This window comes from Myotis myotis, unplaced genomic scaffold (assembly GCF_014108235.1).
Source record: "Myotis myotis isolate mMyoMyo1 unplaced genomic scaffold, mMyoMyo1.p scaffold_m19_p_2, whole genome shotgun sequence".
Lineage (NCBI taxonomy): Eukaryota > Metazoa > Chordata > Mammalia > Chiroptera > Vespertilionidae > Myotis > Myotis myotis.
The window spans coordinates 205,521,354-205,547,188 of record NW_023416324.1 but is presented as its reverse complement, the minus strand read 5'-3'; the positions used below and the strand labels follow the sequence as shown (position 1 = coordinate 205,547,188).

The following is a 25,835-nucleotide window of genomic DNA, read 5'->3' as shown; positions in this document are numbered from 1 at the left end:
TAAAATAGGTTTTAAAGGTAAACAGCTAATGGCATTCTTATCTGATGAATTTAAATATGTAGGAGTTCTTTTTTTATTTTAGGGAAGCAAAAAATATTAGAAAATATGATTCCCTAGGATTGGAAAACTAATGTGTAATTGCTTTGGGCTCTTTTGGTTATTTTAAATAGAAATTCAGTAAGTATTCAAATAGCAGTAAAGTCATTCTACTTTTCAACTTCTGTTTATTCAAAGACCTTCAATTTTATATTCAAATTAGAGGCCTGATCCACGAAATTCACGCATCCCTGGCTTGGTCCAGAAGGTCATTTGAAAGGACATCCAGAAGGTCGTTCAGCTGTCCGGTCTAATTAGCATATTATGCTTTTATTATTATAGATTATATTTCAGAAATAGGTTTTGAAGAATCATGGTATCTTAAGCTTTACTAGTAAGTAAGGGAAGATATATTAAAGTTCCAATCTTTTGCCTCCTGGATCATGCTGTTCATTTGTTTCATTTTAAGTGTTGGTACATCCTTTGAGTGTTAATGGGTCAGCCTCAGTGGTTCTCAGGAGAATTTATAGTCCCTATTATTGGAAAATTGGAGCCATGGAGTCACACACGCGGAAGCACTTAGAAAATGTTTACAAGGCCGTCAAAAGGTAGCAACATTGCAGTTGCAGTAGTTTAATGCGGTTAGAGCCAATCAGAGGAACAGGATGGTGAAGACCACACTTTCATAGCATCTCAAGTCCTAGAGTCCAACCTCATGTGCAACTCACCATCTGTGCTGAAACACACTTAGCAAACCTGTGAACAGACTGTTCATAACAAGATAGCCTTCCCAACTTCCTTCCATTTGGGAGTGTTCTTACCCAACATGCACATGGCTACATAGGCTCTGTGTGCCCCATTCCTATCTCAAATACTATGGTATTTAGAACCTCTGGGATCTTTAGCCCTGACTGTTAAGTAGGACTGAATATGCTTCTTCTGCTCATGACCCCTTAGCCTTCTTATTAAACGCAGGTACTTCTGAGATGGCCAGCATTTTCAGAGAGTTCCCTTCTCCGTTAGAAGTGTTTCTCCTGATTGGAATTTAAAAACTATAAAGGCCCTCTATTAGAAATTGACAGACGGGAATGTGATGTGACTATCCCACTGTGTCCCCAAGGGCTTATTTTGTTGTGAGCTGTCTGTTTATAAAGAAATTGCTTTCTGTTGCCCAGCCTGGCATGTCCATAATAGCCCTTTCTCATGTTTTCTTGCCCTGTGAGCAGCTTTCCAAAACTGACTCAACTTAGTCACATCACAGAGCCAAGCTTTCCAGCCATTGAAGAGAAGGAGCGCCTGGCCGGCATGGCTCAGTGGTTGGGCATTGACCTATGAACCAGGAGGTCATGGTTTGAATCCCGGTCAGGGCACATGCCCGGGTTATGGGCTCAATCCCTAGTTGGGGGCATGCAGGAGGCAGCTGATCAATGATTCTCTCTCATCTTTGATTGTTTTCTCTCTCTCTCGCTCTCCTTTCCTCTCAGAAATCAATAAAAATATTTTTTTAAAAAAGAAGAGAAGGAGGAAAAATCATTTTTTCCCCTTTCTGTCCTTCCTGCTGTTATAAACTCTCCGATTGGCAGTGGTCATGTTGGCCTGTTTGGTGTTAAAACATAACCGCGTGCTACTGTTTTAATAGCGTTCAAATAGCTAACTGGATTCATGGACATCTAAATTTAATTCCAGAAATCAATGCTATGGTAATAAGGACTGGGCCTGCGTTCTTTTAGGCATAGTAATCTAATTCCCCCGCCAGCTGAACTATTATGTGTGTCTGTTTCTTGTTATTATGCCTGTGAATTGCTCAGGCAGATGTGGTGATGGAGACGGGCATATTCCGCTCTTGTTCATGGCTGTACCCCGATCATTTTAACACAGGCTTTCTGTTTGGAGCTTTTTACAACATTCAAGTCATAGCAGAGGAGGTTGAGGGTGGTTCCTGGGTCATGTTTTAGAACCTCTGGAAGCACATCGCTGTCCTAACCTGGGATTACATTCTTGCCTGTCGCTCCAGTTGTGTTTCAAGACCTCATGCACCCTCATAGTTTAAGAAGAATACTGGTTTCATTTGATTTTTCTCCCGGAATTTTCCACTTAACTTGAAGAAATGACTAGCATTGGTGGGTGCCTATTATTTGATTGACAACATAAAAGAGCTCACACATAATAAACTGGCTGATGTCTTGCGTCGGTTATCTTTGTTCACAAGTAGTACGAACTTGAAATTCTATAGGACACAAATGATATGGAAGTAGACTGGGTGACATTTGGGGCATCTGAGCAAGTGTTAAGTTTAGGATTTATTTGCGACGTTGTCTCAAGTGGTAGACTTCTTGTTCAGGAAATCAGGTAGTTAAGAAATCAATGATTGCACCCCATTTATCTCTAAGCAGATGAAGGCTTATACCATCTGATGATCAATGCCAATGTTTTCTCTTAGTCTTCTTCTTACTCATTTCTTGTGGAAATCAGATTTCAAGCATATTAGGGAAAGAGAACAGGTTTCTATGGAGTAGGAAATGTTAAAATAACTGGTTAAGGTCTTCTCTATTTTTTAAAAAAATATATTTCTTTATTGATTTCAGAGAGGAAGGGAGAGGGAGAGATAGAAACATCAATAATGAGAGAGAATCAGTGATTGGCTGCCTCCTGCATGCTGCCTACTGGGGATCTAGCTGCAACCCAGGCATATGCCCTTGGCCAGAATCAAACCTGGGGCCCTTCAGTCTGCAGGCTGACGCTCTATCCACTGAGCCAAACTGGCTAGGGCAAGGTCTTCTGTATTGACACTTCATTTGTCAATACACTAATAGTTCATTATTATGTTAATTCAGTTTAATCAGCTTCTCCTTATTCTATTTTTTAGACACATGCTTCACCACCTTTGTATGTATTTATTACTCCTTGCATCATATTGAATCAGAATTAGGCATTTCACTGGGGGTTATACACATTTTTATTGACCTTCCATTTATAAAAGATCTTTAAAATCTGAGTTAGAAATGGAAATTCCTTCTCATGCTATATCATCTCTGCACATATCTTTTCCTTTTCCACCCTCAGCAAAATTAGTTGTGGCTGTTCTGTCAGACTTTCACTGTTTGAAAACCTGTATCCGTCTTCCTTTCTGTCTTCCTATATCAGGGAAACCTGTTCTGTGTCCCCAATATATTTGAAATCTGATTTTCTGTATCTGCCCAACTCACACTAGTATTCCAAGGCTCTGGGTTGGGTCTGACACAAACTTTCCAAGAAGAAGGGTTCCTCTCCCTTCTTCATCAATATGCTTCTCCTTGCAGGCAAGAATCGGCATTGAGGTCATAATTCCCCCCTGCTGTCTCTTTTTCTGGGGAGAGTTAAATGTCAAATGGCAGCCCTCAGTCCTGTTTATGTGGTGTTTCTTGTCCAATAAGACCCCGGGCAAAAGCTTCGCTATGTCAAAAAACTCCACCACCTCTACATCTTTTTCTTGTATTGGTTTTGTCATCTGAAGGAGGAAGAATCGCCTATTTCTCCTTTATCTGGCCAGATGGTATGTGATGGCCTTCCACCATTTAACGCTTTTCATTCCTGTCTTCATTTATCATCTTTCAAATGCTCTCAAACATTTCTGCGCTGGCAGGTACATGATTGCCAAAAGGATATCTTAGTAGGACTTTGTAATTTTGTTCCAGATGTGCCCTTCTTTTGCCTCCCAAACTGCTGATTTAAAACTCACCATTGTATATTACTGTATAGTAGTATACCTATTTAATGCCATAAATATTATTTCTGGTCTAGTTCCCAAGTATACTGTGACTTACTGGCTCCCTAACTATTATTCTCAGTATTGCATATTTCAGTGGCTCTCAGAATATTGTTCCCTGATCACCAGCATAAGCATCATCTGGGAACTTGTTAGAAATGCAGTTTCTCAGGCTGAATCTTAGACCCACTGAATCAGAAGTTCTGGGTAGGATGCCCAGTGGTGTGTTTTAAGGTCTTCTGGGTAATTCTGATACTCAGTGAAATTTAAGAACCACTAAATACCCAATAGTCTCCAAAGCTTACACAAGTAATAAGATTAAGGAGCACAACTATAAACTTTCAGTAGACATTGCTACCATGGGGTAGTATAGATTTATTTAAACCATTTCTTCTTCCCCCTTCATTTCCAGTTTAAACTTTTAATAGCAATATTTGAATCTATTTCCACCTACACGTCTTGAGTATTTATATGCAGATCTGTGTGGTATTTTCATATACATTATGAGAAGTCATCTCCATAACTCAATAAACTCTGTTTGGTATCCCCTCCCTCCCATTTAATAGACTTTATTTTTTACAGAAGTTTAGGTTTACAGTCAAGGTGAGCAGGAAGTAGAGACCTCCTCTCCACCCCCTTTTTCCCTGGCTCCCTCCCCTCATTTCCTCTGTTGTTAACATTTGCATTGTGTGTCCTGGTTACAGCATTGTGCAGAGTAATAAACTGCCCTAACAGTTCACTGAGCTCCGCCTCTCCTTCTTTTCCTTCTTACCCTGCACCCCTGGCAACCACTGCTTTTTATGGTCTCCATCATTTTGCCTTTCCCGGAAAGTTGGAATCATGATATCTTCTTTCTTCAACTGCATAAACTAAGAGTAGCTGTGGGCAAGGGTTAAAAAGTTGCAGACCTACTCAGCTGGGCTCATACTTGGGCCTGCTGGCTTCACACCTCGTGTGCATTTTTAATTCAGTGCACATTCCCTCTCAGATTTCCAGCATGCCTGTTGTTGATTTTTTTCCTCCTTTCCTAAAACCTGTTTAAATGGCCCTCACTGTTCCTTCTCTTTCCTGCTCCAGTGACGACAAAGTCGTGGAAGTCACAGAGGAGGAGGAAGTGGCTGATGTTGAGGAAGAAGAAGCTGAGGACGATGAAGACGATGAGGATGGTGAGGAGGTAGAGGAAGATACTGAAGAACCCTATGAAGAGGCCACGGAGAGAACCACCAGCATCGCCACGACCACCACCACCACCACAGAGTCTGTGGAAGAGGTGGTCCGAGGTAATCCACTGTTGACAGGGATTTTCTTTCTTGGGGGAAAATGAAAACATCATAGCAACATTGGACATTTCTATCCAGTCTACTGCCACTGTCTTCCCAACCAAAAACAAAATTCAATCAACAGGTCTTATGCTTGTTGAACTCTTTTTGGTTAACAAGCAGTCCACCAATTCATTTCCAAGAGTGTGAAGTCCTTAGGATATACAGTCTCTTCTGTACCTTGTATGTGCTGCTTGGCAAATCGCAGCTTGTTCTGCAAAACCCCATTTAACCAAGTGTTGGCAACGGCTGTTAGTTAGGTGACCTCCTTGGTGTTTCCCTGGCGGTGGGTGTGTATTACACTCGGTTGTGTGTTACCTCTTTCACCACCTAGGCTATGAGCTTGAGGGCAAGGATTAGATTTTACTTAGTATTGCGCAGAGTGCCTGGCTTATAGAAAGTTTCAATAAATAGGAGTTGAGTGAGTAGTTGCAATTTTATTGCATGAAAGACGAAAAGGGATATTTGGTGAATATAACATTATTTTCTGCTGTGGAATTTAACTTGGCTGTCTTGTGTTGTCTTTATTTTATTGGGACGTGACGGTGCCTTCTCGGAGAGGTTGACTTTCTTTCTCTGTTTAATGAATACTCCTATTGGGAATGTTGGGAACTGAATGAGCCCCAAGGCTTCCTTTTTGTCCCAATGAAATAAAAGCAAGCATTGAGCTTTCGGTAAGCAACCAAATGTTATTGTAGCAACTAGTGAGTTCTTGGATTGAGTTTCTTAAATGGCATTTATATGTTTTACAGACAGTAAAAGATAGTCCTAGAATTAGATCAAGTGACTATGGAGGGAGTTACTGAGTTTCGATATATTGCAAATACTTTTAATGTCTACCCCAAATGTTACAACAGTGTAAGTCTTCCTCTCGCTTTTTATTAAGGTAAAAATTATGTTGGCTCTGTAGTTATATTTTAGAGATTAAAATGGGATATTTTCTCTGCCTCACAGAGATTCCTAATGATCACTATGGTATCTTCTCTTTGTTGCATTTTTATAACTTTATTGAGGTGCAATTTACATATGAAATTCACTAATTTTAAGTATATAAGTGTGTGATTCGGCAGCTTTGATACATTTACCAAATTGTATAACCATTATCGTAATCCAATCTTCGAACATTTTCATCATCTCAGTAAGATCCTTCCTCACACCCATTCATAGTTAATCCTTGTTCTCACCCCAGCCCTGAGCAACTACTATCTTCTTTCTGTCTCTGCAGATTTGCCTTTTCTAGACATTTAATATAAGGAGGATTACATGGGCTTTTGGTGTCTGGCTTCTTTCACTTAACATAGTGTTTTTGAGTTTCTGCATTTCTTCAACTGTAGCTTTTAAAACTGAGATTATTCTGAGTTGAATGCTCAGAGTTAGCTTAAAGCATTGTAGGTATTGCATATTTTTTAAAAAAAGAAAGATAGAGTCTAAGATGGATTTTTTTATCATTCCCTACTTAATGACAGCTTTGTATTCAATTTAGCACATTCGTGCTTGTGTAAGTAGATACACATGTAAGCAAATGCACACTTTGATCCACTGCTTTCAAATACCCGTGGAATCCTTTTCCACATATTTTTCATACACCTAGTAGGACTATCTGTGGCAGATCTGGCCAAATGAACTTGTTAGCTTCTATTTTCCTAGTAGGGAAAGACATTTTTCAGGGCTTTTCTTTTTGAAACCTGAAAGGCATGTGACTACAAATTAACAACAACTTGTAATCTGCAGTAACATTGAAGTTCTTGTGTCTCCATCAAGACAGCAATTTATATAATAATTAATGCCCATTTATTCAGCATTAGCTTTTGGAGCCCCTGTTTGGTACAAGCCATTTTCTAGACTCGGTGGATCATATGATGAAAATTCATAGGAATTGACATAACTCATGTAGTACAATGAAAATAAAGTCACTCAAACTTAAGCCCATATGCAGACCAAGACAGAATTCTCTTGCGATAGTACAGTCTTGTTATGTTATGTTCTAAATATGTCCAGTTCTTTCTGCTTCAGTTTCCCTCTAAATGTAACATTATTCTATACTAGAGGCCAGGTGCACAAAATTCATGCACAGGTAGGGTCCCTAGGCCTGGCCAGCGATCAGGACTGACCGGGGCCTTCTAGCTGCCAGCCGGGGCCTCCCTTCCCTGGCCGCTGGTGGGGGCCTTTCTTCATTTTGTGCCACCACCTTGTGGTCAGTGCACATCATAGCAGTGATAGAACTCCCAGTCTCCCAGTCAAACTCCCGCAGGGACACTGTGCATATTAGCCTTTTATATATATGGATTAACATAGAAATTGAAAAGACATATGTTATAATATTTTCTATAGAAAGACAGAGGCAAGTAAAAGATGACTTACTTATTATAAATATCTTCAGGGTAGAGCTATGATAAGAAACTAGCCTTAAAAGATAAGTTAATAATGTTGATGGCAAGAAGAGGATGAAAACAACTTTCTAAAAGCAAATGCCTAGTTACTTAAAGGTACTGATTGTTAATACCAGAAATAGAAGAGCCTTCAGTGGGAATTCATGCATCCCCATCTAAGACGCCTGAAATGGCCAAAACTTATAACGGAGGCAAGTCTTTCTTGGGAAGGAGGCCTCAGGGGAGAGACATGTTATGGTATATTGTGTCCATATCAGAGAGTGTTCTGTATTCCCAGCTAATTTCAATAAAGGAGTACAGTTTGGGATGGTAACATTGAAGGGGCCAGCTACATAGAGCCCTTTCCCTCCACAAAGCCCGTTTTCTCCCTCCTTTGTTTGGCATAGAAGAGGAGTAATGGTGCTTCCCTGATGGAGACCAAAGGCAATGCATGGGTGATGCCTAACTTTACAAAACCCTAATTACAAGCAGCCTGCTCCTGTGCTGAAAATGAAAATCAGAAGCGACCTGCAAAGAAGAGAGATTGAAAGAGACTTATAATCTAGTTTTCAATGTTTATGTTTCAGTGCCTGAGAGAAAATGTGATTTACAACCATACTTAATAAGAAAATTATTTCTTCATTACCAATACATTGCCACTGACACGAGTCCTTAATGTGCTTCATAAAAAACAAAAACAAAAACAAAAAACAAACTCAATACTTTCGTAACCAGTTAAAATTTGAAAGGAATAGGCAGAGGGAAGAAAAATATGGGACATTTCAGCAGGGTCATAAAATTTCCAGCCATTTTGTATCAGAAGCAATGACGTCAAAGTGTAAGATATCAGTCCTAACCGTGTTACTGACTCCAGAATAGAAAGGTATTACTTGGAAGAGCGCACAGTGCCACATCCATTAGGCTTTAGGATTCATTGTTTTGAGTTGTTAAAAAAAAGTAAAAATAAACTTGGATATTGATCTAATAAGCCAATACCAATTTGAATAAAGCAATAGTGTATTTAGACACTTGTTCCTAATTTTCTCTGTTTTGAGAAGGAATTACACTCCATAGACCCAAGACGTCAGGGTCATTTCTGGCATCAGGGTTAATTTCTTGAACTTAACTCTCACTGAAACAGGTATATTGTAATAAATGACATAATCTTTGATGTAATCTAGCCAGTTCTGTCCATCCAGCATAACTGTTTTTTCCCCTTACGTTCACTTACTCGGCAGATAGTCCCTATGTCCTTGCTGATTGCTGGGCACAGTGGAAGGAAGGTGTGATGGGAAGTTGGCCCTGACAGGGTTGTGGCAGCTGGGGCTGGGATTCTTGTGTTTTCAGAATCACCCTTCCCCTTGCCCTTTAGGGTGATGGTTCTGTCTCTGAGTCCTTGTAACTCTGCTGCAGAAACTACTTTCCCATTTAAAGCCAAGGCCACTGAGGCCTAGAGGCTTTTCTTTTAAATTGCCGGTAGCGACAAAGCTGCTACACTCATGCAAAAACTTTGCTGTTTTGCTTGTAAATACACACTATTTCAGATCACCCCGTGCTCCCTTATAACCGTGTGTTCCTTTGCTATAGGCATATATTCATGTTACTGTTATTTCACACTGAGCATAATGATTGGGAATCAGCAAACTATGGCCATGTTTTCTAATTCAGTGGTCGCCAACCAGTGGTCCGTGGACCACTGGTGGTCCGTGAGGTCCAAAAGGTTGGCGACTGCTGTAATCTAATTAAAAGGTTGTACTAGGACACAGGCAACCCATTTGTTTACATGTTATCTGTGGTTGCTTTCATGGTACAGAAGCAGAGTGGAGTGAACACCATATAACCCACAAAGCTAAAAATATTTGCTATCTGGGCCTTTATAAAAAACCTCTGATACTGATCATTAGGAAAATACTACGAAGCTCTTTACATTTCACATACTGTATGTCTAGTTCATTTCATGAAGGTAGTTTTGTTATGGTTAGAGGCAGACTAAGTAGAGTGTTTAAGAGGATTATTTTATTTTCTTTTTTTATGTTTTTAGCTTTAAAATTTTATTGAAATTCAGGTTTAGAACTTAACAGCTTAATACAATAGTATAATGAATATTTTCTAACCAGTATTCTCACCTGCTTTATATGATTTCTGGGTACAACTTTTAAGAATTAATACTTTCTGCCTAATTTTCCATAATATGCCAGTTATACATTCATTAAAATCTCAGATACTTTTCTAAAATTGTTCTTATCTCAATGTTGAATTTTTAAAAGTAAGCTCTAATATTGAAAATTTCAGGCATTAATATTGCAGCCACTGTTATACAGAAAAGAAAAAAGTTTACAATCTTAACTGTTTAAAATTACTAACATTTATTGTAGTAGTGTAATATGAATTTTTAACGTACTCATATACATTTTTCATCAGAATGCTCAACCATTTCCTACTGAAGCATCTCCAAAATCTGAGAGAGGATTTTTGATCATTGTGTGGGCGTGGGCCAGTTACGTAACCTTGGCAAGTCTGTTTCACGTGTGTAGTGTAGATCCATGTTTGTTGTAACAGATACTTTAGATGATTCATTTTAGGTACTGATCGCATATATGCCTGGCCCGTGGTATTTCAGTTTGTTTTACAAAAATAGACTTCCCAGAGTCGAATCTTGGCTCTACAACGTACTATGTAAATTTGTATCGATTGTATAACAGGTAGGCCTCATTGCTTCCCTCTGTAAAATAGTGTTTATAATAATACCTACCTCATTTTAATCATTTTGTGAGGATTGAGTGAAGTTATCCGTGGGAAATACTTGGTACAGTTACTGGTAGACAGTAAGTGCTCAGCTGACAAGGTGCTACGGTTGTCATGGTTATAAGCATTATGTATTCTGATCCTCCAGAGAAGTAATGTTTACTACGAATTAGAAATGCCAACAATAAGCCAACAAATTGTCATTTTAATTATAAAAGGCTTAAATGCGGCATCCACATTATTTTTTTGCAATAAGAGAAGTGGTATAAAAGAAGTACAGTCTACGCTTAGTGATCTTGCCTGGATTGTCAGCTTTCTTCATTATTTTTCCCAATGAAAATAAAAGCTTTGATATTTCTAGTGTTATGGCATATTGCAAGAACAATATTAAGTTCAGATTTCTGAGAAGTCTGAGTTTTCATAGACTTAAATATGAGTAAGACGATTATTATTGGTATTGGATTTAGGGCAAACGTATTAAAGCTGCTTTAATGTTGCTTAAGACAGAACTTCAAGGCAAAATTAAGTTTCTGATACATATATTTATTTGACTCTTACAACTCTACCAAAGTATGTTATGTCCCTCACTAGATATGGGCGAGCTTCTTTTAATAAGCTAAAACCTATGCAGCTTTTTACTAATCTTTTCCCTCTGGTCCGTACAAAGTGATTGAATCTCATCCGTCTATTTTTGACATTTCAACTGCAGAAAGAAGGTGTGGTTGATTATGGTGCTTCTCAAACAATATTTATGCAAGTCACCCGGGCACTTGCTAAACGCAGATCCTGAACCAGTAGGTCTAGTGTGGGTCTTGAGAACCAGGTGGTGCTGGCTCTACTGGTCCTTGGGCAGCTGTTCCAAGAATAGTCTCTAGTAGCATTTCATGTCCCACATACTGTGCAGATTTAGGAGGTAGAGGCAGGGACTAAGAAACTGAAAGGGAAAATCTTCCTTATCCATGGTGTTGTTCTTAATATATTATCAAATGTCACCAAGCATGAAAGAACCCTGATATGTCTACGCACTAAGAAATTTTGTAATAATTCAACTGTTAAGACCAAGCAAATTAGAAAATTCTTAGAATTTCCCTCCCTATATAATTGTTTCTAGTTTCATTTGTGCCCCATTGCCTCTCATTGGTGTGGCACAGCCAGCTCCTACTAGCCTATAAATGCTGATATTAAAGTATTGAGGAATTTTGTGAGCCACAACCATTGGTAGCGTGACATTCCAATGGAGGGAGTATTGACACCATGGACATTGGCAAACAGCATAAATCACTGTTTTGTTTTTTTGCAGACAACCACATCTTCCCTCAGACTCAATAAGAAAAATCACTTTCTCCTGTCTCATTCAGAGTTTAGAGCTTCCAGTCATACTGTGTTGGGCTTCAGACTAGCCACACAGCTTAGAGAAAAACAAGTTTATTCCACAACAAAGAGGAAACAAAGGTATCGGGAAGTCATAGTGGTGCTCTGTTGTGAGTGCTTTCCAACACCATCGACACAAGCGTGCTGATTAATAGTCTAGATGTGTACTTTACAAGTACATCTCCTCAGGTGGTGTTTTATAAATAGCCTTCCATCATGGAGGGACATGAGAATCAGGTCAGGTATATTTAGAGTGATAGATGTATTGGATAGCCCGAGAGAATCAACACAATTCAGTTAAAGGCAAATCTACTGCACATATCTTCTAGAGACTTCCGTGACAAATTAGCACTTGTCATAATGAGTCAGTGATTTCATTACTAGCACAGCTGTTCCCTTCATTTGTTTATATATTTCAGCCCATATTTCAGGCTTACATGAGATTTGTCATGAGACTTTAGTTGGAGCCTGCTTGCCTAATTTTACATGCCTCTTTTCAGTAAAATATGATCAGCAGGTAATAAATATCTGACAACTTATTGCCCTGATCAGAGGAATTTTCTATTGGCTGTGTTTTTAATGACTACTTGCTCATATTTGCAAGCACATTATAAATTCTCTTTTCCATTAAAAGTACCTACTTTGTGAAAAAAAAATCTAATTCTTAAAAAATAGCCAGTTTTCTAGTGTGCTGATTTTTTTAAAAATTTTCATCCATAAGAATCAAACACAATCTGTCTACTCATTCTTGAACAGAATATAAGATCAGTTCTAATAACTTAGGCTCATGAAGTTTCATCCTATAGCACTACTAACAATAACTTAATCAGGCTAAAATCTAAAGTTAGTATAAATTATATTGGGGTCATTTGTTTTCATTTTTAATGGATTGTATGATTAGGTAGATATATAAACACTGATTCAAAATATTAAATACTATTGGCCCAGTGCACAAAATTTGTGTGTGTGTGGGGGGGGGGGGGGGGAGGCGGTTCCCTCAGCCCAGCCTGCAGCCTCTACAATCAGGGACCCCCTTGGGAGATGTCTGACAGCCAGTTTAGGCCCAATCCCACAGGGATTAAGTCCAGATCTCACAATCTGGGACCGCTGGCTCCTAACTACTCGCCTGCCTGATGGCCCCTAACTGCCTCTGCCTGCCTGCCTGATCTCGCCTCCAACTGGCCTCCCCTGCTGGCCTGATCTTGCCCCCAACTGCCCTTCCCTGCTGGCCTGATCTCACCACCAACTGCCCTTCCCTGCCGGCCTGATCATCCCTATCTGCCTCTGCCTTGGCCCCCACCACCATGGCTTTGTCCGGAAGGAAGTCAGACATCCGGAAGATGGCCAGTTGCCCAGTCTAATTAGCATATTACCCTTTTATTAGTATAGATAAGCATATTTAGTATATTTCAGTATCCCTGTTATTATATTCATTTTATTTTATTGTTAACATTAAAGAGCTGACTTATGAGGTCAAATTATATTTGTCTTCTTTCCTTTACCCTTTCTATGTTAAAATTGCAAAATATGTAAATTTTAACATATTTTTAAATATGTTAAAGGAATGTAGATATATTTGTATGAACTTTAATTGTGCATATATTCTTGCAGCATTTGGAGAAACTATGTTTCATAACTTTTTTGTATGCTTCATAATTTTTTTACAATATCAGAATATTCAATTCCTAGCTTTTTGTAAATAACTCTAGTTTGATTAGTAAGTTGGATTATTCAAGTGGTTGCTATTTATAAATTTAAACTTCATACATTCCATGTAATACAGGCTTTTATTTTACATACACTCCTATAGTCTGAGAATCGTTGAAATTTAATTATTAAAATGAAATAATAAAAAGCTTTCCATTATTCTAAAATTATCCTTCAGTTAGTGCTTATTTGAAGCTAATTATTTGCTAATCTGTTAACTTTGCTTTTGAAAATGGCAATATAATTATCATATATTTGAAAGTGGGGATTTTTCTCCCCGTCCTAGCTTGACACTTTCACAGCTATCTTCATGCTGATTTTTTTTAAAAAGTGTAAAATTAGCATTCTAATTTTGGTTGTCCACAAAAAATTGCTCCAATTTGAAATCCATTCAGAGTTAATATTTTATGATTAAGCATTACATTTTGGACAGTGAATTACATAATCATTTTATATAATGTAGGGAGCTCTCGCTCTGCTTCTACCTTGTGTTTGTGTAATACTGGTTTTTACCAAATGCAGTTTAGTGTTGAAACCAGCACAGATCTCAGCAAGGACCTACCTTACAAAGATCAAAAAAGCATAGAAACATTGTCCCCAGTGTCCACACCAAAGTCATGAAGCTATTTGAGGCCATTCCAGATCAGGAGTTCAGCAGCTGCAATAATGTCTCAAGAGCCAACAAAACATTCTCCAGTTGGAGATTTTGTCATTCTTTCATTGCTTTTTTTGATTGATGCGTTAAGACTCTCCCTGGAGATTTCAGCAAGGATAGGGGACCCATCTTGTAGTTCTTTCTGTTTACTTAGTTGGCATATAAATGGATTTTGAGTTCTGGATGCTTTTTCTTAGTGATTGGGGCTCTTCACATTAATTATAACGAAAGGTTTCATAGCCATTTAGAAAAAGACAGAAGAAAAATCAAGTTAATATACTATAAAAAAATGGATGTGTCATTATGTTTCATGCTTGGTATAGGAAAACAAAAGTATATTGTAATGTCATTTGAGTTTTGGACCGAGAGGTTTTGCCTCTATCAGAAGTAAGAAATTGTTACTAGTTTACACCAGGCAAATATCTATCACAGATTATCTCCTTTGATCGTCATTCTTTCATCTCATTACTTGCGCCCACCTGAAATTCTACCACTTTTATTTAGTGCATAGGAGATACTGCAAAGGCATGCTTCCTGGCCTGCAGAGCTGTGATGTGTAATGGTGCCTGTGGCAGACAGGCGTCAGGAGACACGTGTTTGGTGCTCTGAGAGGCATAAAATGGGAGGATCAGCTTGCATTGTTGCGGCATGGTGACTTGTTGCCTGTGCTCCTGTGACTTCGGGTCATACATTATGTGCCTTCCTTGGGCATGGCCACTTGTGACTCTAGTGCCAATGCCAACCAAGTGGAGTCTCAGAACACACCATTGCCTTGTAGTCTTGTTGGAATCAGTACTGCCTGGGGAAGAGATGAATGAGAAGTGTTACGCCTCTTAGAAAAAGAAACATTTACATGCATGTGTACAAATTGGTGAGGGAGATACAGAGAAGGGGGAAAACCAACCTACTGTTATTTATTACAACTAAAGATATGAAGTCCAGGAGTGGAGACAGCTGGTGGCTGTGGTTGGCAGATACCCCACACGTGGGACTTGGTTCTTCATACTGCAGCCCAGAAGCTGCTTTGTCAGTAACTCAGAGAGGATTAGACCCCCCAAAACTAACTTACCCTTTAGAAGTCAGAAAGCTAGTCCTTTAATTTGGGGACGATAAATCGAATTGCCTAGTGGGTGGGATACTTACCTCGACAGGTTGACAGATTTTTGTCTTATAAGAGAATTCTATGCATAAAAACAACTAAATTGTGTTGCCTGGAGAGCATGGACTTCCAAAGCAACAGTACTGAATGAGATGATTTAATAATGAGTGACATTGAACTTGATGCTCTTGGAGCCTGGTGGTTCCATCTGAAAACCATCTAAGAGAGCTGGAGTCGTCTTACATAGCTGTACCCTGGACATTTCTCCTGCAGAGAGTTTGACACTCATCTCTGGGGCTCTGTGCTGACTGCCCCTCCCAACTCTGTTGACACCATCACGATGGCAGTAGCTTGTGGTTTTGCCATCAGCTCTTTGCCTTGGTTGGAAAGATCAATGAGTGGTGTGTATGGGGAAGCAAAACAGTAGTTCTCTTTGCCCTCCTTGCGGATCTTTGTCTTTGAGTGATTATGGTCAGTCTTGAATACTCCTCATTTGGGAGCTCTGGGTTTTGTATGGCTTTTATCTTTTAGAAGAAGGTTGCTTTCCCATGTTCTGTTAAGAATAAGCAAGACACTTGTGTTTACTAAGGTATCAGCAGCCTCTCTGTAATCCTACCTGCAGCCTGGCATATCCATGGAATATACATGGGAGGTAGGTTTCTTATTCTAATCAAAGTAAAATGGAAGTGTTCACTACACTTTGAGTCAACCTGGAATTAGGGAGGGTGTCAAAGCATGGTGACAGGTAAGATGTGTTTGAATGTAAAACAATGCATGGTGTGTATTAACAAATTAGAGTTGCTTGATTATGTTTTATTGTTTGGAGCATTATTGTTCAAGGAACAGGTAAATATACAAATAATAGTGTTTTTTTCATTAGAGATAATGTAACTGACATTAAGTCACATTGACAGATATTACATATACTTTCAGATATCATCAGTCATTGGACAGCTGAAAACTGGATCACCTTCAAAATATGTGTAATTATTTTGTGCTTCAAGTCAAGGCAGTTGTTATTAAAGAAAATCAGATATTTGTGAGAGATTTAAGTTTTTGCATCCTCACCAGACACAATCCTTTTACCTGCAGAGTAATTTAAAGTTATTATAAAGGAAAAGTTTATTTTTCAAAGTGAAGAAATGTTTTGATGTGCAGATACCTCGAGGCCTTTCATATTAATCCAAAAGCAGCTGAAAGATTGGTTCACCTTCGGCTGGAACCCTCTTATTACCACTGAGAGCTGCACATGAAACCATCTCTGAATGCACTGCTTTGTTTCTGAGGTCATCCTGCTGGGTCATTAAATTCCTCAGTAAAGGTTTGGCAGACACTGCCCCCTGAACCCAGTGCAAGTGACCCCGGGGAGGACTCATGTGTTAAGAAAGTGAACATGTGCGTGAACAGCGAGCCGGTACCTTTTCATGCTAAATGTGGTTCCCCACATCTCCTCTGACTAGAGGTGTGCTCTGAACAAGCCGAGACGGGGCCATGCCGAGCAATGATCTCCCGCTGGTACTTTGATGTGACCGAGGGGAAGTGCGCCCCCTTCTTTTACGGCGGCTGTGGCGGCAACCGAAACAACTTTGACACAGAGGAGTACTGCATGGCCGTGTGTGGCAGCGTCAGTAAGTGGACCTTCCTCCAGCCTGGCCACCTCTCGTCTCTCTCGCCACTGACTCTGCTCCTTGTAACAGATTGGTTTTCCTGGTTCTTGGGGACGGGTCTGTTGCCACCACTAACCCCATTTCTGTCCACCTCTCCAATGGCCGGGCATCTCCTCCAGGATGTCCGACCATGAGCACACATCTCCGTCTCTCTCTAACACAGCATGGCCATGGTGTGTTCTTTGACTAGCTGTGGTGCACACGTCTTGCAGTCTCTAGGGATTTCCAAGTGCTTCTCTTTAAGCCAAGCTGGGGTTGCTGTTTTGCCTTCTCAGCTCTTCTGCAAATGTATACATATGTGTTTGTCCATGTACGTGTGTGTGTGTGTGTGGGTCTGTGCATGTGCTCCACGTGTGCAAATAAGGCTTACCACTGCAAGTCTAGCTGACGATGCTCCAGTTGCATTGGTAAGGCCTATTTGCTGTGACTGAGTACTTTTGAGTTATTTCATTACGTGGGACTTTTATTGTGGTTGGGGAGGGAATGGGACTGAATTGAGCACATGCCCTTCAAATGTCAGAAGGGGACCATGGCCCTGTGACCCCTGACCTCACACGTGGACATTTGCAATGCCGGGTTTATATGTCTTCTCTTGGAAATAGATGACAACTCTTGACTTAAATTAGAAACCCTCAGTGACATAAGGCTCAGGGAATATCATTTCCAAAGCCTTTTCTCTTGAACTTGAAGCTGTTCATAATTCTGGGGGATAAATAAATGAAGTCGAGGTGACTTCAGTGCAAGTTGAAACTTCTTCCACAGACATAGGTCTCAGGAATTCATACGGCGGGCATCCGGACTTCTGTTCTCAACAGCCTCCCACGTTAAATCCCCAACTTTATTTTATTGACTTTTCGTTCGTGAGTAGGAAGTTTTAACTACTCAAGAAATAGTTATGCAACCTGATCAATTGAAGATTAAAATCAATAATTGTGACTTGTTTTGTTTGAGATACTCCTGCCTTTTCTTCCCTCTTTGTGAGGGTAACATCACTGTTTCCTGCCTGGGGTGATGGGGATTATATAAATGGTTTCCCGGTGTGAACAGAGGCTTAAGCTAAACAAAAGCAGAACCTGCACCGTTATGACCTTCTCTGGTGAAGCCCAGGATCCCAGTGGAATCTGATGGAAAAGTTCCCATTGGTCTCCCGTGGAAGAGCTTTCCTGTGTGAGATCAGGTGTAGGAACTGGCAGCCCCACGGGCATCTTTCCTGGCTCGGATTGGACGGTTGAAGCTTCTAGCACAAAAAAACTTCAGTTTCAAACAAAGAAGTTAATTAGGTCAGGTAACCCGGAACATGTAGGGGATTCTGTCGCCTGGACCCTCTGAACAAAGGGCCCTTGTGAAAGGGATTCTGACTGGTTTCGCTGCTAGGGGAGATTTCCTGGCACATTTCCAACTTTTTCCTTCTTTTCCAGGTGGATTTTTTATTTTTATTTTTGGGGGGGGGCCACTAAATATGTATGCATATAATGTATAAGAAAGAGGGTTTTAAAAATTATTAGCAGTGATGGATTTACCTCAAGAGTTAGAAACACTAATTCCACCCCCCCACACACACACACACCCACACACACACACCCCACACACACACACACACACACACACACACACACACACCCCACACACACACACACACACACACCCCCCACACACACACACACCCCCCCACACACACACACACACACACCCCACACACACACACACCCCACACCCCCCCCACACACACACCCCCCACACACACACACACACCCCACACACACACCCACACACACACACACACACACCCCACACACACACACACCCACACCTCCCCACACACACACACACCCCCCCCCCCCACACACACACACACAACAGCAGTAGCAAACCCTATGGCAGCCCCTACACATACCCTCTCCATTTGATCAGTTTGGTTTGGTTCAGACCATGAGCAGCCAGCGGGCACCAGAGTTCAGATGGAGCCTCTGGAGGCGCCCTGGATGGCACTCATTTTGCTGAGATTTTACAAAAGGTTCATGCCCCCAACAGAGATGTAATGGATAAGCCAGGCAGTGCTCAGTTTCAAGGGAAGTGGGTTACAGAATAATTTATCAAGAAAGTAAACGTGAGAGGCTGAGGGTCAGTTAGAAAGGTGGACGAATAAGTGAAGAGTGAAGCCTCAACAAATAGCCTGAGCTGAGAGCCGAGAGCTGAGAGCCGGAGGCCGCCCTGTGAACGGATGAAACGATAGAGGTGCCATGGAGAATGGGTGGAAGGGAACGGGTGATGCTGGGCGCTAAGGGAGAATGGGAGCCAGGGATCACCCTTCAACAGGGGACTTGGATGTACTATCAGAGACAAAGTACCCAGGATTCCAAGATGTGACTGTGCAAACATATCTTATGTTTATCTGTTGACTTTGGGTCCATGCTGGGGCCAAAACTCAGGATATTTGTTTAGTTTTTGTTTTTAATTCTGTGACTTTGTTTTTGATTTTTCCTTTGGTTAGTGGAATCATGTGAGTTTCAGCCTTCATTCCCATGTTTCTATTTTTGTTTTTAGTTATGTTCTTTTATTTTCTCCATAGTGTCCCAAAGTTTACTCAAGACTACCCAGGAGCCTCTTCCCCAAGATCCTGTTAAACGTACGTTGTAATTCACTGGAGGGGAAGGAGGGGAGGAGTACATTGCATGGCTGGTTTTAAGTCCAGTATCGTCACCTTCTTTGCATGGTTCTGTGTTTCTTGAACACCTTCCTGTCTTTGAGTAAGATGTCTATTTCCATTGCCTTGCTTGAAATGATGTCTGATTTTGCCAGATAACTTCAGCTGTGCGGCTAAGGGCATTGACTAAGCTGCTTCTATTTCCGATCAGGTTCCTTTTTAGTTAGTATAGTTCTATAAAATACTGTGTATACAACACTGCTATTGGGTTTTATTTGGCATCACTGTTTTGTTTCTTAAAGCTCACAGGTGCCAATGGTTTAACAAGAAACTATGTTTATAAGTGACTTGTTTCCCAGGAAACAATATGCAATGTGCATGCATTGTACCAACTACAGGTACTAGTGCAAATACCTCACCCCACCCTCCTCTCCCTCTGGTAATCAACAGAAAATTAGCATTTTTCTATATTATCCTGAAAAAAATCTAATCTCAACATTGATTAAAACAATTATCTTTTTCAAAAAAGAAAAAATTATAGTTGAAGAATTATGTAATTTACAAAGGATGTTAGCAGAAAAGTTTTTTACTGGCCTTCATAAAATTCAAATGCACTCAGATTATCTATAACTTTAGGGAGTGTGGTTTTTACTACCACAATAAACGTATTTCCTATTGTGAAAAAGCATCCTTTCTAAGAGTATTGGAAGTGAGTAGACATAGAAAGAGTAGGGGAAAATATAGATATTACATGTAAGATTGATAATACATTGATCTGCGTGGCATTTTCATGGACCATTTATTCTTCTGAGGAACACTGTGGGCATTTTCCTCATTTCCTCTGTGCACATGAGAAAATGAGGCTTTAAGAGTTAGTGACTTTTCCCCAGCCATCAAAATGGCAAGACCAGGTCGAAAGCTAAATGATATTATGGCTGTGCCCCATGCTCCAAATGGCCAACTATTTGGTTCTGACATTGTTTTCTATAGTAGAAAAATAATATTTGAGGTTCAGAAGCACATTTTAAGAATACAGTAGATAGTACAAAGTGGATGGAAAATATTAAAAACGTTTTTCACAAATGCCATGAATATAGCGTGCCTCAATGAATTAAATGTCTTTCAACCCTTTTACAAAACAATTATTTTTACTTTAAGTTTTATTTTATATTACTTTAGCATACAAAATAATTTTATTATTTCCCCACTTTCTTTAGGTAATGGAAATGAACATTATTACTTGATAAATTTATTTTCTTGAAGTACTTGTGTCCTCAGCTCTTCCAAACAGACACTGAAACGTTTTTTTATAATGTTCTCTGTCCCAGTAACTTTCTCCATCTACCTGTAGTGTGTTTGAGATCCTGACTCTTTTCCATTCTAGGAGGGTGAAGTGTGATTTTTGCCGTTATATTTTCTTAATCTACCTACAGAGGCCAGTCAGTCACAGCAAGTGAAGGGTTTTGCAGTGTTAGTATAAACAGACTGGGGAAAGCATATAATTTCTAGTTATTTATAGCCTGCACAGCTATACTATTTTATTTATAGCAAAGCTGCACATTTGAATTGAAAAAGTCATGGTCATCTGGAGGTCAAATGCAGACAGCAGACTGGAGTTGGAGAAAATTAGCCAGAACTAGAAAGGTGGACAAGCCCCTTTGATTTGGGCTTGCACTTGGCTCCTTCCCCAACCAGGAGCTCCGTAACCAACCTACTTGGAGGGTATCTCTTTTCACGAAGGTGGTTGGATTTATGGGTTTCTCAGTCTGAGTTGCTGTTAGTCAAATAATAAATGTGAAATGAGATAGAAAAGGCTCTCCAGTTAAACCGATATAAGATTGCACATATTAGGGAAAATGTGTGATGGTCTGCGTTATAAATACAGTAATTTCCCTGTCAGGACTTATTATAATTAGGTATTTCTACATTTTAAATCTTTGTCATAGAAAACAATTTTGAACAGAGCAATGTTAAGGGACACTGGATTTGGGGCTTTGTCATAGGGAAGAATCTAAATTACTGATAGAAAGTGTAGAGGTGTGAGGCTAAGAGCTTTCATTTTACTCATATACTGCATATGCATTTGGATCCTTTTAAAAGCTCCTTCCCCACGTGGGAGAAAGAATCTGTGAGACCCGAATTGTGTCTGACATTACTTTTGTGACTGCCCGTTTGGGTTTAGGACAATGCAAAAGTTTCACCTTCAACCTGCCCAGTGCAATGTATGTGAACAGTAGCCCTACTACATCAATATTTATGAATTAGGTATGATCTTCTGCTTGTAGTATTCTTTCACAAACTGACTCCTTAATGGCATTTAATCTCACAAAGGGCATCAGGCCAATTTTTAGTCAGCTGACCACACCAAGGGGCCTGACTAAAGAGAATGACAGATGACCCATGTTGCTTCTTTCCTTGCGGTGAGTTGTGGTAGAAACAACACCTAAAGCAAGGTCTCAGCCTCAACCCTCTTGACACTTTGGGTTGGATAATTCTGTGTTGTGGGTGCATGGAGGATGTTGAGCAGCATCCTGGCCTCTATCGATGAGATGCCAGTAACACCGTCCGAGCTGCGATAACTAAAAATATCTCTAGACTTTGCGACATGTGCCCTTAGGGGTGGGGGTTGAAATCACCCCCAGTTGAGACCCTCTGCTGAGGCTGGTAGTGTGCCCACACCTGATTCAGAGATATGACAAGGCTGATGTAAATATGTGCGTTTTCCGTACACTTGAAGGCACGTTGAAGTGTTAGAATGTCAGGAGCCTCCAGTTCTCAATAGATGTTTATGGAATTGAATTTGTGAGACCGCTATCATAGCTCTCAGTATTTGTAAGTTAAGGTAGAAGTTTCGTGTCTTCCTTGTTTCACAGAATCCCTGCATGTGCTAGAGGACGACGTCTGTAGCGATGTCACGTAGCCTTGTTATTTGCATGTTCATGGCCATAGGGTCTCTGTACAGGTGCAGATCTGGCCTCCTGCGGGACTGGGGAAGGGGAAACAAATGGCCCAGATAGAATAGACTAGTCCTCTTCCAGAGAACATATCAAATCCGGCCAAACCACCACCCCAGATTCTAAGGTTGTTGCCTCAGAAGCTCACAATTTGCAAACTGTAGATAACGCACTGCGTGGCCTTCGAATGGAATGTGCCACCCTAGCAGTTGTCCTGTCATAACGCCAGGGCCATTTAGTCTTTGGCCAGACTTGAACCATTGTGCTTCACCGCGACGTGCTTGTTCTTCCGATTGCAAAACAGCAACTGTTAGTTTCTGTTACCACATTCCCTAATTCTAACGGAACTGTGACATTTTCATAAAACTGCCAAGCATTATTAAAAACAATTACTAGCATTAAAAGACGTGGCGGTGCATTAAATTATATGTCACATCAGTGCCAATAACACCTATTAGATTAATGAGTATGAGAAGCTACATCTTTGGTATCCAGAAATGATCGGTATCAAAAGAACGGCCCTTTCCTCTGAGCTACCATGATGAGAAACCCTAACGTTGGAAATAATTGATTTGCTCTGCAAACCAGCATTTAAAAAGAAGAGAAACAAAAAGCTCATTTACTCAGAACAGTAAAAAAAAAAAAAAAAAAAAGTAAAAAGTTCATCATATATGTGCTCTATTCTTTAGCTATTTGCAGAGAAGAGTAAGCAGTTTAATAAAATGTTGGCAAAATTTTTCTCTAAAGGGCCAGAGAGTCAATATTTTAGTCTTTTGTGGGCCATATGGTCTCTGTTACAAGTGCTCAACTCAGTAGTTGTAGCGTGAAAGCAGCCACAGACAAAGGCTAAATGAATAGCTACGGCTGTGTCCAATAAAACAGTACTCAGAAAGAGATCAGCAGGCCAACCTCTGGTTTACTAAAGCTGCTACTTTTGAGCCCAGGATGTGCTGGTGATGAGTTTGGTGGTGTAAGGGACGCCGACCAAGTAAACCAAATACCCCGTTTTAATAATGTGACAGTGTCATTGGTGCCATGAGACCCAAGTATGTGATGGGATTAAATAACAATATAAAGTGAAATATACATGAGTAGGGAGTGCTTGCTGTGGAAGGCTGGAATCAAACGAAACTGGCTTCACCCTTTAAGACCTCCACAGAGGTTAGCAGTTCCACTGGCTTTTCCTACTGTGGTTTCTAGGAAAGTGGACAATATTGAGGATTCTGACTTTTTGAACTCATCTGTTGAGTGTTGAGCAACCGTGACAGGTCACCCCTTTACGATCTGCCGTAATGAAGTTGAAAATTGCTTCCAACAAATTGATGAAAAAGCAGTAGCCGGGGGTTAAGAAAGTCTAGATGCCAGTTATTATCACTGTGGCTTCATAGATACAGTCTAGATTCAGACTTCAGGGCTCTTTTCCATTTTGGTGCACTGTGTTAAGTAGGATGTAGATATTAATAAAAATAGCACCGGCATTCATCCTTTCACGCTGCTTTCACATAGTTGACAAAATTCCCACGTCAGTCTGTGTCCATAAGACATAAAAAAGAAATGTAGCTTGGCTATCGTAAACACGGCATAGATTACGTTTTTATTATCTTGTGTCCACATGATGCATTGATGGTCTGCCAACCATGATCGCACAGACTAGAAAATAATGATACAAAGGCATATCGGGGAAAGAGCCTCGTTCTCTTCTTTTCTTTTCTTTTCTTTTCTTTTCTTTTTTTTTTTAGAGAGTGTCCACCACATTTGAGGATCACAAACTATTTTCGTGTTATAAATGCTTCCTCCAACTCAGACTGGGAGGCGGCGATAGGTATTTGAGTTCCGCCTGCGTTGGGGATTGTAGCTGTTTTGGAATTAGAGAAAGGGAGCCCTTTTTTAAAAAAAAGAAAGTTGAGGTGGCAGTCTGCAAAGCTCTGCCGTGCTTTCAGATTACATTTTCACGTAAAATCGTTCTCTACAGGTTTACATTTCACCTCCATATAAATTATCCCCATTGCCCCCTCTCATATAAATCACAGCCATTTCAACTGACAGAACTGCCAGCTCTGTATGAAATAGCATTTTCGGTGATAAGGCAATGACTTATATGGGTCTTCATTTACTTTCACTTTCTATTGTCAATGCTATCGAGGTAATACATTGCCTCTCCGCCAGCAAAAGGAAACTAATCAAATTTCCCTGCTAGCGTCTAATGTTAGTACATTGACTAGATGCCATTATGGGCCTCTGTTTAAGGGGATATTGGCCTTGTGCCCTGGTGTGGGTGGTCACAGCTTGAGGGTGGGATTATCCCTCTTTTTGTATCCTGAGCCTATGATGACTATACATTTATGTGTCACCCTAGAGATTGAGGAAACACACAAATATCAGAATGATTGGGGCAATTTTTCATGATGTTGCTAGTTTTGGACTCCATATTCTTGCTGTCTTGAGTATGATTATGAAACAAAGTACAATGCAGTGATTACAAAATCAGAACTAAAATGAGTATTTGAGTGGTTGAGCATCGACCTATGAACCAGAAGGTCGTTCAATTCCCTGTCAGGGCACATGCCGGGCTTTTGGGCTTGATCCCCAGTAGGGGGACGTGCAGGAGGCAGCCGATCGATAATTCTCTCTTATCATTGATGTTTCTCTCTCTTATCTTTCCTCTCTGAAGTCAATAAAAACATATTTCTAAGAAAGAAAAATAAATAAATGAGTATTTGGTGCGTGGAAACTGAAATTCGATGATGTGTCTGACACAGAAGTCCTACAAACAGACAAGGAGGGCGATCCCTACTGCGTTCTGCAGACACCCATTTTCACCTTGTTTTGGAGTAACCCTTCCTTACAATTAAAGTTTTCTCAGGGGAGACTCAGGGACGGAAATGTTTCCTTGGCATTTATGTCCCCAATGATGACGGTGTGTTTTGTGGCAGGCACATTGGGTACAGCGCCAGGCTTCATTAATAAACTGAAAGCAAACCTGCTCCTCCTCAGCTCCCCCCTCCCCCCAAAAAAGAGCTCTGCAGGTCCTCAGGGGAGATAGCAGTGTGAGGTGGAAGTGTTGTGACAAGCCTTGGTGCATCATTTGTAAAACTGAAATGAACCCTCACCCACAGCTGAAAGCAGTATCTCCCTCAGCACCTGGTTACCTATGGTTTAACAGTGCTGCGTGGTGAGAGAAGTGAATCCGATCCTTGTCATCTGTGTGTGTTGGGGGTGGGGGTGGAGGGAGGGACCTGCAATGAGACGCTCACCACCTCACCCCGCCCCCACTTTTCCAAGCCACCCTCCTTTTTGTCTTTTACTCTTTAAAGATCTTCCTGCTGCTTAGTCCCTTAGCAGAGTGATCCTTTAAATATGTTTTTTGTTTTGTTTTTTAGAGAGAGAGGAGGAGAGAGGGAGAGAGGGATGGAAACATCAATGACACATCAATCAGCTGCCTCCTGCACACCCCCTACTGGGGATCAAGCCCACAGTCAGGCATGTGCCCTGACCAGGAGTTAAACTGGGGACCTCTTGGTTCA

At 40.5% G+C, this 25,835-nt stretch overlaps 1 protein-coding gene across 7 annotated transcripts in view; it reads left to right on the top strand.

Annotated features, from left to right (window-relative positions):
- Nucleotides 1-25,835, top strand: part of LOC118677629 (amyloid beta precursor protein) — a 222,347-nt gene that overhangs the window by 116,229 nt on the left and 80,283 nt on the right. For 2 of the 7 annotated variants that reach the window (XM_036352839.1, XM_036352838.1), the window contains exons 6-8: nt 4,859-5,061; nt 16,507-16,674; nt 19,283-19,339. In XM_036352839.1, the coding sequence (XP_036208732.1) occupies nt 4,859-5,061; nt 16,507-16,674; nt 19,283-19,339 (428 nt within the window). The remainder of the gene's footprint in view (nt 1-4,858; nt 5,062-16,506; nt 16,675-19,282; nt 19,340-25,835) is intronic. The other 5 variants (XM_036352840.1, XM_036352841.1, XM_036352843.1 and 2 more) reach the window with 3 other exon arrangements.